Source organism: Artemia sp. Qi Xiang Cuo, chromosome 16, assembly GCF_049724085.1.
Source record: "Artemia sp. Qi Xiang Cuo chromosome 16, ASM4972408v1, whole genome shotgun sequence".
Classification (NCBI taxonomy): domain Eukaryota; kingdom Metazoa; phylum Arthropoda; class Branchiopoda; order Anostraca; family Artemiidae; genus Artemia; species Artemia sp. Qi Xiang Cuo.
This window is the reverse complement of record NC_142809.1, coordinates 35,702,699-35,717,985: the sequence shown is the minus strand read 5'-3', so window position 1 is coordinate 35,717,985 and position 15,287 is coordinate 35,702,699. Positions and strand designations below refer to the sequence as shown.

The 15,287-nt window shown below is 33.7% G+C and overlaps 1 protein-coding gene and 1 pseudogene across 1 annotated transcript in view; both read right to left on the bottom strand.

Annotated features, from left to right (window-relative positions):
• The window catches only part of LOC148942842 (intermembrane lipid transfer protein VPS13D-like), a 54,176-nt gene extending 50,075 nt beyond the window's left edge, over positions 1-4,101 (bottom strand). The window contains exons 1-2 of the mRNA XM_089102690.1: positions 3,646-4,101; positions 1,125-1,295 (exon numbers count right to left, since the gene is read on the bottom strand). Of these exons, the coding sequence (XP_088958816.1) occupies positions 1,125-1,295; positions 3,646-3,792 (318 nt within the window). The 5' untranslated portion in view covers positions 3,793-4,101. The remainder of the gene's footprint in view (positions 1-1,124; positions 1,296-3,645) is intronic.
• Positions 4,102-10,798: 6,697 nt separating this feature from the next.
• LOC148942841 (la protein homolog) lies at positions 10,799-11,820 on the bottom strand (annotated as a pseudogene).
• Positions 11,821-15,287: the final 3,467 nt, after the last annotated feature.

Genomic DNA, 15,287 nt, shown 5'->3' with positions numbered 1-15,287 from the left:
TGAATCATCAAGCAAAATTTCATTGCAAAAAAACTATTATAATTAGAAAATCATAGCAAAAAACTATTATAATTAGAAAATCAGGCTAAGCACCAAAAGGAAGTGCTAGGTCAATGATACTAACTAAGTGCAATATGATTATGATATATAAATTACTCAATTATTTTATCAAGCAAAAGCAATTATAAGCAAATCAAGTATTATGTTTTATCACTTATGGATGATAAAACATAATATTAAAAGCAAAAAAACATCAAACTGTTAAGCGAAGTTGCAAAATAATCATAATCCCCAAAAATGCACTGCAATAATTCCAGGGGCTCCCAAAATATATACATGCAGTACCTATATAGTACGCAGTAAACGTTAGTAAAGTCCAAAGGAAAATGTTTTAGAGGAAATTTCTAATGAATCATCAAGCAAAATTTCAAACTATGTGACGTAAAACAAATTTCACTGGAGTGAAACGAGTAAAGGGGTGAAATTTGTTTATATCACTACGTCAAACACTTCGTGGTAACGAACTGTATGTAAGGACCGCCCCGGCTCAATTGTAACCGGAACTCAGTTACTATTATAATTTCCAACCTGAAACTCGGTTTGGATCTCTATATAGATATTCAAAAAGTATTCAGTGAGCTAAAACTCTTCATCAACAGAATTCCCAACTCTCCGTTAAAGAGCCAACCCCCTTTTGAAAGGAATCTAGAATCCAGCATGTCTATATTTTTTATTTAATAATTGAGCGGATTAACAGAATTCCCACCGTCGTTAGAAAATCAGGCTAAGCACAAAAAGGAAGTGCTAGGTCAATGATACTAACTAAGTGCAATATGATTATGATATATAAATTACTCAATTATTTTATCAAGCAAAAGCAATTATAAGCAAATCAAGTGGAAGCATGATACAGTCAAAGACAATTAAACAAAATATAAGAATTAACAGGGTTCATTAATTTTCAAGAATCATTGAAACAAGTGAGATATCATTATATTTAGACAATTAAAGGGGATTAAGAATCTTTTGCATAAATCAAGTTAGTATTTAAGCAGAAGTTCATATCAAAAACAACACTCTGAAAAGCAGAGTTCAAGCCCCCTATTGTGTGTGAATGTCCAAACCTTGTTACAGTTGAGATATATTGATTCAAATGTAAAATCAAAAAAATATCTAGGATTCGCTGATGATCTTATTGGCTTCAACGACTGATTCCTCTTGATTCTCACATAGCCAGACGTTGGGATAACTATGTAAAGCTGTTTCTTTTTGAACTCTGGACTCAGAATAATTCTCTACAAAAGAAGACAATCTCAAGTCACATTAATACTCTGAAACTGTACCTAAAATGAAGACATGTGAAATCAGCTTGATCTGAATTTCCTTGAAATTTGGCAAAATAAACTTTCCATTGATGTTTATTGAGGCTTAAATGCCTAATCCTGCTTTCATTCTCTCATTCTTCCTCCTTACCATGACAACTTGGAAACCAAAAGTGAAGACTGGCGTAAATGGAGACAAAAAAAACATTAATACCATACAGCATTTGGCAGTTCTTGGCATGTTCTCGGTGTTATAATGATGCATAATTATCATAATTCATATAAATGGCAAAATTAGTGTAGTAATAGGTGTCTGATTTCATTTTCTGAAAAAAAAAACAAGTTTTATAAAAATGCCAAGGAACACCAAAGGCAAGATGGCGTTAGTGACTTTTTCGACACTAGCTCTCGTTCCCACTCTTACGTATATGTTAAATTAAGCAATTTGAGATTCTGAATACTCGTTGTACTATACTAGTAGTCTCTTAAAAAAATCCCACTTCTGCAATGGAAAGAGTCCATTGTAGAGCATTTAACATGTCATTTTATTAACAAGCGCTGTTATTGCTTGACAGTTCTTTATATTTAAATGTATAGACAAGAAACTAGCAACTGCTGGTTCCAATTTTGTTCCTCAAGTTTTTGCATATTTTTCTTTAATATCATTTTGCTCCTGTCAGCTGAAACCTGTTGCAGTCAATAAACATACTGTATAAAATGTACTGTAAAGCTGATTATAGTATGCTGGAAAAAAACTAAAAAAAGTTATTTTCTTCGAAAATAAAGAATGACAACTAGTCCCTTCTTCCACCACTTGAAAACTTGGTCATGATCACTATGATCGCATTCTACTGATTACTAATATGATACTACACTTCTATACAAAAGTGAAATACAAGTGATATTTTTTCACTTTTTCAAGGTAGCTGACATTGGGCCAAAGACAATTAACAGGGCAAAAGGTAATGATTGGCAAAGCAAAGTGCAATAGGAAAACCTGTAATAGGATATTAATTATATTATCTTTTATTGATTACTTCATATTCAACAGAAGATAAAAAAATTTTAAAATGAACCAATGTGTGTATTTACTTGCCTTGTTTTCCTTTTTTTAAAAACTAGTCTATGTTTTGTATCCTGATCAGGGCATAAATAATTAACAATCACTAAAAATAGTTAAAAACCAAAAGAACCTGCCTGATATATCATCGAATTATTAATCCTTCCCTTCCTCCAAAAAACACTTGATGAAAATCAAGTGCTTCTTCCCGCTGAAGTTGTTGTCAAACATTTCAAGTGCCCTGCATGAAAATGAAGATATTCTGAAGATACAAAACCAGTTCAGCCAATTGGGGTATAGGAAGCCCATGCCTCTCCCTAGATTTTGAAATTTATCTTTTTTGTTTTTTCTTGTTTTTTTAATAGAAAATGGATTTTTTGGTATTTGAATCGAAAAAAAAAATCATAAACGACAAATTTGCCTCTCCTAGACCCCAGATTTTTGAAAATAAATCCCCCCCCCTCCCTCCACCCAAAACAGTGTGAAATGTTTCCCCCGGCCCAACATCAAACACTGAAGTTTAATATTAAATCTTCCACATCTTTTGAAGGAGTTATCGAAAAAAAATTAAGGAATGGCCCTCCCCTATCTCTACGAGCAACCCCATTCCGTACCCTTTTTTTTAGCGAAGCCAAAGTTAAGAAGCAAAGCATATTGACTTTTTTTTTGTTTGTTTGTTTTTTTTTTTTTTTTTTTGCTGTGATTAATGCTTAGTTGTCTGTAAAGGAATGTTTTAGTGGGAATTTAAGAAATGACGAGAACGATTTTGATATTATAAACTTCTTGTACCAACTACGTATGCGATCATTCGCATACAACTATGTATCTTCATTTACTGGCCATAGAACCGTTTTCTGTCTTTATAGTCATTTCTCAATGTTTTTTGTCATGGCTGGCCAGTTCGGCTCTAGATCCTTTGTACTTATGCGAATATTAGATTTATTAGTGGCATATCAGATACCTTTAAGTACCTGGTGCCACAAAAATAGGAATAAAAAAAAAGAATAAGAAAAAAGAATAGAGGGCATTTTGGAAAAAAAAAAAACTAAAATTTACAAATACTTTGAGAGTCGAATAAAGATAGGAGGAAAGAGACTGAATCAACCGATAGAACTTGCTTAGCTCGAGGGATGAAATGTAAATCTAAGCTTCACAAGAGATACAATCTGAGGTCTTTGAATTACCACTCTGATAGCCTTTCAATGGGTATAGACTGCTTTCAACAATAGAAACAGACTATTTTTATACGCATATAAAACTTACAGCAAGTTCTCCATGAGACTTGTCTCCGTACATCTCTGGGTTTGTATCCCAATAGAACGCCATATTTTCAATTTTTACCAGTTTAAATGAATAACCTGAATTCCCTGACACCAATTCAGGCTTCCAATTTTCGTCACAATTCTGCATTGATAATTTTCCAATAGTTGTACCAAAGGCAAATCTTGTGCCTCTAATGCTCTCTGAATCTTCATAACGGACATGAACCTTCTTTATCACAACCTTAAAAAATGGACAATAATATTATTGATGGGACAGCGAATTGGAGTCAAGAATTGTGATAATCAGGGTTTTTGAAAGCATTGGAATAGACTGAAATTTCCTAATACTTGAAAACGATTTTACAGTGCAAATCCGCTTTTCTTAAAAAAAAACAAGTTTTTTTAGAATAAAGCTATTGCTTGAATTCTCTGAGATTTGATAATAAAAATTGTGTGTAACAATTTTCATGCTCCACTCCTTAATTAAACGCTTACAGTTCAGTTACAACTCTGGCATTTAGTGTTTAGCACACTACTCAGTTGATTTGGATCTTTGGTAAGTTAAGCATTTCTTCCCTTGCTTAGTTAAGAAAGCTCCTTTTTCTATGCCTGTCAATGAAGTTCGGATAATATCTTTATTCCGTTGTTCTGTAATATATTTTTGCCAGATTTGATATTTTCTGAAGTATTATAATCACACTTTTGGATTATTTTGAAAAAAATGAAGATTTCTGAAACAAAGACTAGGCACGTACGCAAAATCCCGTGTCAGAGGGCATTTACTAGTGTAACACAGCTAAAAATATGGACGAATGATGTGGTAAATGTCAAAGGTCGGAAGAAAACTTGCAATCATTTCAATATTCCAGGAGCCCTTTTCCTGTACATTCACTGTACATGCGGCTAATGAAGCATCAATATGCCAAATTTAAATTTGGAATGCTGATATGCCATCTATAGAACAGAGCACGCATTTATTATGAAAGCTTTACCTTTGTGTGAAAGAGGTTGGAATCTTTTCTTTATTTTTATTTGGGTTATTTTACCAGCATACAAATGTTCATTTTAGGTTCTCTTCGCTTGTGACACCTCATAACATAGGACAAAAACAAATGATATCATTTTATCAACCTAGTATTCTTGATTCTCTTCTTTTATCATTACTTTATTAACGCCACATATACAAGGTCAGTACAACCTAACCAGTGAAACGTGTTTTTGTTCCAATTCGGGTAGTTATTGAGAGCTTTCTAGATGTACCCTTTTCTGAATTATTTCAGTTCAATTTTCAAATTAAATAAACAGCCTTAACTTCACGTCTTTTGTACAATTGTATGCAGCTCCAACTTAGGGACGTTACTACATGTCAGAGTTCAATACTGCAGCCTCCAAGCATGCACAAGATACGCGCTACCAGATAAGTAAGCAATTATTAGTTGTATTGTTTATTGCACAGAAAGTATAGCAAATATAATGTGGGTAGTGTTAAAAAATACACTTGTTATGTGTGTTAGCATAAAATGGAATAAAGGAGCAAAAGAAAGATTCTTTCGCAATTTCGTTGGTACTACAGCAGGTTGCCAACAAATAGAGGTATCTATGGGGGATCCTGGTAGCGAAACACGGCGGTGAATTTACTTTATAAAGTATTGTCCATGGAGCTACTGAATACGTTGTTCAACGAAACAGATCCAATGCGATTTGACAAGATCTATTTACAATCCATTGACAATAAATACACAACACTAATCCCCACAAAGGCTTCTTGACCTGTAAAGAAGGGGGAAGAGACACAAGCCTTCAGTAATAAAGTTTTCTTTGCTTTTTAATTTATTTCATTATCCTTGCGATTAAAAAAGAAAAATGTTGGTTTAAGCTATGAAACATAATGTTATATATGCATTTAATTGCTCTTCCATACACTGGCACTTCGTATCGAAGGAGTTGTCGTAGAAACTTCGAAAAGGGCTCATTCCATAGTAAATTGAAATAGCTAGTGCCCTTTTTAATAGTCGAAAAAGATTGGATGGCGACTAGCCCCCCCCCCCCTCCCCACGTTTATCATTCTCCCAAACACATCCAATCAAAATTTTGAGATAGCCAGTTTGTTCAGCATAGTTGATTTCCAGAAAGAAAATATCTTTTGGAGGACACTCCCCCAAAAACCCTCGGGGCAAGGGTTTTAAGTTATTTTAAGTTTAAGGCATGTAGGAACAATGCTGACACAATGTACAGCTTATTGTTTTTTTTCTTTTCTCGGCATGTTCTCGGTGTTATAATGATGCATAATTATTATAATTCATATAAATGGCAAAATTAGTGTATTAATAGGTGTCTGATTTAAGTTTCTGAAAAAAAAAAGTTTGAGAAAAATGCCAAGGAACACCAAAGGCAAGATGGCGTTAGGTAGCTGACATTGGGCCAAAGACAATTAACAGGGCAAAAGGTAATGATTGACAAAGCAAAGTGCAATAGGAAAACCTGTAATAGGATATTAATTATATTAGATGGCGTTAGGTAGCTGACATTGGGCCAAAGACAATTAACAGGGCAAAAGGTAATGATTGGCAAAGCAAAGTGCAATAGGAAAATCTGTAATAGGATATTAATTATATTATCTTTTATTGATTACTTCATATTCAACAGAAGATAAAAAAAATTTAAAAATGAACCATTGTGTGTAGCAGCTGAATATGAATATGATTATAATTATTATAATTTTGTTGGATGTTGTTTGGAGGTTCGTTGGTTTTCGGGTCCGGTAAGTTGAGCTCTAATTATTTTTTTTTTTTTTTCTTACCCATTTATCTTATCTTTTTTTGTTTCTTCTTTTTTGGTTTCTTTGTAATTTTATTTAGTACGTGGGTTTTCTCCCGCAAAAGCATTGCTTCAGGGAATCGATGATGTATATATTTTTTTTTTAAATAAACCCATTGTTACTTTGTATTTACTTGCGTATTAACAGAATTCACCCATCATTAGAAAATCAGGCTAAGCACCAAAAGGAAGTGCTAGGTCAATGATACTAACTAAGTGCAATATGATTATGATATATAAATTACTCGATTCTTTTATCAAGCAAAAGCAATTATAAGCAAATCAAGTGGAAGCATGATATAGTCATAGACAATTAAACAAAATATAAGAATTAACAGGGTTCATTAATTTTCAAGAATCATTGAAACAAGTGAGATATTATTATATTTAGACAATTAAAGGGGATTAAGAATCTTTTGCATAAATCAAGTTAGTATTTAAGCAGCAGTTCATATTAAAAACAACACTCTGAAAAGCAGAGTTCAAGCCCCCTATTGTGAGTGAATGTCCAAACCTTGTTACAGTTGAGACATATTGATTCTAATGTAAAATCAAAAAAATATCTAGGATTTGTTGATGATCTTATTGGCTTCAACGACTGATTCCTCTTGATTCTCACATAGCCAGACGTTGTGATAACTATGTAAAGCTGTTTCTTTTTGAACTCTGGACTCAGAATAATTCTCTACAAAAGAAGACAATCTCAAGTCACATTAATACTCTGAGACTGTACCTAAAATGAAGACATGTGAAATCAGCTTGATCTGAATTTCCTTGAAATTTGGCAAAATAAACTTTACATTGATGTTTATTGAGGCTTAAATGCCTAGTCCTGCTTTCATTATCTCATTCTTCCTCCTTACCATGACAACTTGGAAACCAAAAGTGGAAACTGGCGTAAATGGAGACAAAAAAAACATTAATACCCCAAGCATTTGGCATTTCTTGGCATGTCCTCGGTGTTATAATGATGCATAATTAGCATAATTCATATAAATGGCAAAATTAGTGTAGTAATAGGTGTCTGATTTCAGTTTCTGAAAAAAAAAAAGTTTGAGAAAAATGCCAAGGAACACCAAATGCAAGATGGCGTTAGGTAGCTGACATTGGGCCAAAGACAATTAACAGGGCAAAAGGTAATGATTGACAAAGCAAAGTGCAATAGGAAAACCTGTAATAAGATATTAATTATATTAGATGGCGTTAGGTAGCTGACATTGGGCCAAAGACAATTAACAGGGCAAAAGGTAATGATTGGCAAAGCAAAGTGCAATAGGAAAATCAAAATTTTGATTAGGAAATTTTAGGAAATTTCCTAAAATTCATCATTTTAAATTTCCTAAATTTTAGGAAATTTTAGGAAAATGATTAGGAAATTCAAAATTTTGAGATAGCCAGTTTGTTCAGCAATAGCTAGGTTTGTTCAACCTAGATGTTAGCTGCGCAATTTCCTAGTGACTCAGTTCACGTCCTTCATTAGCTACACAATTCAACGGACCAAGAGAAATTGTTGCGAGGGAGTTTAGTGGAAACAGTTAAGAGTATGAGCTTGATAAGTCCTCTTCTTCAGCAAAGAGCTCTTTTAAAAATTGCTAAGATTTATTGGAGCTTAATTTAGATTAAACTAGGTGAGCTTTAGGGTAAAAAAACCTTAAATTTTAATAATTCTCATTGTGTATATGATCACCCACCCCTATACACACTTGTTAAGGGTTTAAATCTGTGTCTTTTTCTTTTCTCATGACATGGTGAATGCTTTTTGCAGTTTGACCCTGAAGCAGAAGAAGCATTTCTTTTAGAGCACAAGTTAGCTGAGTTGGACAAACTAGGACAATCAGATAGTGATGTTCAAACCTCACGGTACTCATCAAGCTTTGATGTTATCACCAATTTTATCACTGACATCATTGAAAACTTACAGGTAGTTTTAGAAATGATTAAAATGAAAACATTTTTTTTTTACATAAAATAAGAAAACCTAATAGTTAATTCCTATTTCTATGAATGTTTATGAACAAATGCATTGTATATTACAAATGTATTGGTGTTTATACTAGAAGTAATTAAATTTATTGGAATTAAAGAATATATTTTTTTCTGTCATAAATTGTATTCTATGATTTAAGATGATAGAGCAAACGTTTTTTTGACAGTTTGCCACCCCGAAAATATTTATTACCAAAGTGTCTAAATAGTGGTGTTTGTATTCGTTATATATTCTTGTGATGAGGTTTTATGTAGGTTGCACACATCAACCACTTAGAAAGAAGACTCTTGAGTACATCACATCTGTGAGAGATACTCTAGGTAAAAACCACAATTTAGAGACGTTTGTTCCTGCCTCGTCAAAGCACATTAGTTCCTGCCACCATTTCTTCTTTGTAACCAATGTTATTGTTCTTAAGACGATCTTATTTACTATTAGAATGATTATAGTAAACATTATGACTATATCTGTTCTGATAATTATGAATATTACGAAATTTACCTAATTCCAGTCCTTTGAAAAGCCTTGATTCATAAACCACGATTCTAATTCCTGATTTGTCCTTCTGTTAATTTACAGGATTCCTTGTTTTTGTGAAAGATTTTACAAAGGGCACAGACATGAACAATCACACAGTTCGTGGTAGCGAACTTGTAAGGAGCGACCCGGCTCAATAGTAATTGAAACTCTAAAAATCGAAATTTGGTACCAAGAGATACACCAAAAGAATCGGATTTTTATGCTGATTTTAAATGTATAAGTTTCATCAAGTTTAGTCTTACCCATCAAAAGTTACAAGCTTGAGAAAATTTGCCTTGTTTTAAAAAAAGAGGGAAACACTCTCTCAATCTCACTGAATCTCTCTCACTCTCTCTCAATCTTTCTCAACTTCTCTCATTCTCTCTCCAGAAGCTCTTGATTTTTCAATTGCCAAAGCATCAGAACTCATAACCTGTTGTTTTCATTTTTTCATTCGTCTTTTTTTCATTTCGTTTCGATTTTCATTTCGTGTTTTCAAAGGAACAGAGCATATAAAAGTTACGAGCCTGAGAAAATTTGTCTTGTTGTCGAAATAAGAGGGAAACACCCTCTCTCTCAATCTCACTCAATCTCTCTCAGTCTCGCTCAATCTTTCTCAACTTCTCTCAGTCTCTTTCATTCTCTCTCCAGAACCTCTTAATTTTTCAATTGCCAAAGCAACAGAACTCATAACCTGTTGTTTTCGTACAAGGTGAGATTGACATTTGTATCGGGGGATGCATCAAGAGTTTTTTCTCAATATGAAATTGGACAGAATATGTCGTAGTTTGTTCTTTTCTATGTTTCAGCTATCTCTACAACCATAAAATTCATGAAACTTACAAAATCCCAATTTCATATGAACAATACCGATCCTTCTTATAATAGGTTTTGATCTGACACCCTTTTTTTGTGGGGGGGGGGGGGGTTGGATTATTTTTAGGTTTTGGGGGTTCGAATTGCAGATGCCACTGCAACCATGATTAGCCAAGTTCATATTATTGCCGGGTCCATTTTTAATCACAATGAGCCCTTAGGCTTTCTGCGATATTGCAGTCCCTACTAGCTGCAGAGGAAACAAAAATGGAAGAAAAGATGCCACCGATGCAGGTTTTACTTGGTTGCAAAGACTCCTTGTTTTTCAAGTCAATTGATTTTCCTCGTTGTTCAAGCCAAGGGACTATGATTTTCGAGTTCACTCACTTTGGATACAACCATAGTGTGCACTACTTCCCGCATGGTCAGAACTTTGAATGGGCACACTATAACAAATTTAGATCGGGTCAAAAATATTATCGTCATCTTTCAAATGTAATACCAGGTGGCTTTAAACATTCAATTTAGTATTTAATAGCTTTTTAGCTTGCAAAATTCTCGATTATACGAGTAGTAAGTAACTGTTGCTTTACAATGGATTACATTTTCGCACCATGAGTCATCGATCTCCTCAAAAAATATTATTACCAGCTTCTCCGTCATATTGTAGAAAAAAATTTAGAAAAAGAAAAATATATTTCACTAAATGTAGTAAATATTCTAGGCCATCTATTAATACATAAACTAGATGGGGCTACGTTGCTTCCAGATAGCTGTAGCAGAGAATATAGAAGTTTCAGTACTTAAATTAAAGTAGTTGGCAGCACCCTTGAGTTTATGGAATTCAGAGCAGATGGGCTCAATATGGGCATGAATCACCTTTGATGATGTCTCTTATCTTTGTAAAAATAGCTGCACAAGTACAGTAGGCATAACAATTATTTATTTAAGATGGTGTTCCTCCTGTGTGTATCATCGTTTCCTTACAACAAACTTGCCTAATTTAAAATGCGAGTTAATTCAGTACAAAAGGGAATAAAACAAATGACTTCAAAGTCTGTCTTTTGAATGATCTTCCTCCCCTTTGCCCACCTCAGAAAGACCTCTTTTCACCGGACTTATCCTCTTTTCCTGATTTTGCATTCACTCTTTTCTCAATAACAATCTCTAGGTATTCTTTCTCAGCATCACCTTCTAGGATATTCACTTTACCTTCACGTTCATCAGTTTTGATAATATCACCAATTTCCTCTTTAACCTTTTTGGCTTTTTCAGCATTAGTCAAACGTATATAACCAGCAACTTCTTGAATTTATCTTTAATACCGTCCCAGGAAACACTCATATCAAGATCTTTGATAAGTATAATTGAACTATGATCAGTTGCTTCTGTCAATTCCTTTATCTGATTCTTCTTTTCTTTCTCTTTTCTGTCAAGCTTCTCTTTCTTCATTGCTTCCTTTTTACTAAGGGATTCGTGCTTTTCAGCTGACCAGTTATCATACCTTTGTCTGAACAAAGAAACATCCTCATGCTTAACAATCTCCTGTTTCAAAAAAGTTTCAGCATCCTCTCTAGTCTTAAATTCAACTAATGTAGTACCTTTAAAGTGCGGTTCTTTTTTCGACCCATAGTACCTCATGGTGATTTTTTCAACATCTCCAAAATAAAAAAATAAAAAAACTCCAATAGTTCATCCAGTGTTGATTGATGCCTTTACAGTAGACGTCGTGATGCCTTTCAGTACGTCAAAGCGATTTCTCTCTTAATATCACTTGTAATTTCTCGTATAGACTTTACTCTTTTGATTTTCATGCCATCCCCAGAAACTTGAATCAAACCAGATTCAGACTTTCTCAATGCTCCAGTTACTAATAAAGGATTATCCGACAGACACTGGTCGTTTTAATTTCAAGAAAATTTACATTTGAATGCATCCTTCATAATTTTTATGAATATCTTATAAAAGAAATTTTTACCACACAAAGTTGGAGTCACCAAAGTTGAACTCTACTTGTCTAATAATCTTATTTTCCATTGTTTTCTGCTGAATTTGGTCTAAACTAAGGTCAAACAAGCAATTAGTTACTGTTTTGTTTCTTTTTAAGCTCTTATTAAAACTTTTTAGTCATGTCTAAATATTATTTTTATGTTATGTTTCTTGAAAGCTTGAATATACGTTATTTTTGCTATTGAAAAGTTGAAAAGTGAAGAAAAGCTAAAATGAAAATTTTAAAACTCAGAAAGCGTGGGTGCATGACGTTATAGTGTAAGAAATAAAATCTTTGTTGGAATCAAATAGGTGTCGATTACCCCCTCAGTGTATAATGCCATTTGTCTGAACCAGCATCTTCCAGGAGATGATTATTATTAGTTATGCGTCTGTAAGGAGATGATTATTATCAGTGGAGACAGTTTTGCGTCTGTAAAGATATTTATCTTAAGATTTTATTTATATAAGTTGCTGTACTTCATTTCTCATAAAATATAAATTTCATGAAAATTGCTAATATCATGTTTAGTGATGATTTCTATAAGATACGGTGTCATCGATATTTCTTTAACGATAGACTAGCTAGTAGATTGGTTCTCTAAGCCTTGTGAATGTATTGTTGACCTTAACCTTGATTGATCAGAATGAAACCGTATATGATCTTAATATAATCCTTACCGTAATAATTCAAGCCGATATATTTCCCTTGTTGTTCAAGCCAAGGGACAGTAAGTTTCCTATTTAGCAGTTTCGGACAAGGCGGTTCTAATGGTGTACTTTTTGTTTTGATCTGACTCTATTTTTAGGAGTTATGGGTTATTGTATTTCTTAACATTGGACGGTATCGTCTCTTACTAGGTTGCTAGCTACCCCCACAATCCGGATTCTCGGTAGGCGAAAATTTATTTATGATGATTTCTTAACGAATATGATTAAAATAATCATATACATAATGATTCTCTTTATTACTCCAGTTACTATGGGCTACAGTTCGTTCTTTAATGTAATTAATTAAAAAAAAACTTTCCGAAAAATAAGTTATTTAAAGAAAATTAAATTACTACATTCAACCAAAAATGAGTAAAAATAAAATCAAATAATTTTTCAAGCGTGAAACTACCATAAATCTGCATCTATAAATAAATAACACCGAAAACGAACAGAAAACACAATAAATAACCGAGTCAAGCTCAAAACGAGCAGAAATTAACATGACTAGGGCTCAAAAACCCTGGGTATTCCCAAGGCCATAACATAATTTGCACTTTACTTAAAAAAATATAAATGTTTTACTTTTATAACTTTAGTAAATCAAATAATATTAACATTTTGATTACTAAACATCAGTATGTGTATGTTAAACTGACAATGCACATTTATTTGTATTTGAGCCCAATACATACATAGGGGTTTTGAGCTCAACTTATGTTAATTTCTGCTCGTTTTGAGTTTGACTCGGTTATTTATTGTAATTTCTGTTCGTTTTAGGTTTCATTTATTTATCGGTGCAGATTTGTGTTAGTTTCACGCTTGGTAGATAATTTCTGTTTGTTTTATATTTATATAGTCTTTTCAGGTAAAAATAAAATAATTCTTTAAATCTTTTTTTTTTTAAGACTTTGTATTTTGGCCTGCTATTTTTATGCAGGATAAAAATTTTAAGCAATTTATAAAAAAATGTAATATTTTAAAAATCTGGAAACAAAGATTAGTGTTTAATTTATTTTAACTGAAATAGAAAAATTTATAACATTCGCAAAAAAAACATCTATTTGATTTCTTTGATAACTTGGATACACTTACGCTATTTTGATTTGGTTAAATTTTAAGAGCAGAAGTAGCCCTGAAAGTTTGAACATAATACCCTCAGTCGTTCTTGGGATACTGCTAAGATGCCTTATCGGGAATTAGCATTAACACAATGCATTTTGATTTAACCTTAAGGCAACATTTAATTTTTAAACATAATGGGTAAATGGGAGGGTACGCGTGGGAGGGGGACTAGTCGCTCTCCAGTTACGTTTGACTATTAAAAAGGGCATTAGCCCCTTCTGTTTTCAATTGAATAATCCGTTTTCGAAGTTCCTAAGACAACTCCTTCAATACGAAGTGCCTTGGTCTAAACAAAAAAAAAAAAAGAAAAAAATAATAACACATTGTACCCACATTGATCTTAGCTGTAAAAATGTCAAGCCTTCCAATCACTTTCGACTATTAAAAAGGGCACTCGACCTTTCAATTTCCACTCGAATGAGCCCTTTTTGAGTTTCTACGACAACGCTTTGTATAAACACCTTATATGCCCCCAGGGCATAAAAATACAACCCTTGCTCTGAGGGTTGTGAGGGGGTTGTCATCCTCAAAGAATTAATTTCCAGAACTTTCAACTACGTTAAAAAAATGGTTATCTGAAAATTTTGGTTGGATGTGTTTGGGGAAATGGTGGGCCTGAGAGGGGGGTTACTTGCCCTCCAATCACTTACTACTATTAAAAAGGGCACTAGCCCTTTTAATATCCAATCGAATGAGCCCTTTTAGAAGTTTCTAGGACAACGCTTCCTATTAAAACCATATATGCCCCAGGGCATAAATTACAACCCTTGCCCTGAGGGCTGTGCGGGGGCTGTCATCCTCAAAGACGTAATTTCCGGACCTTTCAACTACGTTGAACAAAATGGGTATCTCGAAACTTTGATTGGATGTGTTGGGGGAAATGGTGGGTGTGAGGGGGATGTTACTTGCCATCCAATCACTTTCAATTATTAAAAAGGGCACTAGCTGTTTCAATTTCTAATCAAATGATTCCTTTTTGAAGTTTCTACAACAACCCTTTCTATAAAAAAAACCTTATATGCCCCAGGGATAACTTACAACCCCTGCCCTGAGGGCTGTGGGGGGAGTGCCATCAAAGACGTAATTTCCAGACTTTTCAACTACATCTAACAAAATGGGTGTCTCAAAATTTTGATTGGATGTGTTTGGGGAAATGGTGGGTGCGATAGTGGTGTTAGTTATCCTCTAATCACTTTTGACTATTAAAAACGGCACAAGCCCTTCTAATTTACAATCAAATGAGCTCTTTTTGAAGTTTTTACAACATCCCTATCTATAAAAACCTTATATGCCCCCAGGGCATAACTTACAACCCGTGCCCTGAGGGTTCAGAGGGGTTATCATTCTCAAACACCTAACTTCTAATACTTTTAATTACGTTGAACAAAATGGCTATCTGAAAATTCTGATTCGATGTGTTAGGGAAAACGTTGGGCGTGAGAGGGGGTTAATTGCCCTCAAATCACTTTAGACTATTAAAAAGGGCAGCAGCCCATTGAATTTCTAGTTGAATGAGCCCTTTTTCAAGTTTCTACAACAAAGCTTTCAGCAAAAACCTTATATGCCCCCAGGTCATAATTTACAACCCTTACCTTGCGGGCTGTGGGGGAGTTTCATCCTATCAGATATAATCTTTGAACCTTTCAACTACTTTGGACAAAATGGCTAAATTTTGCTTG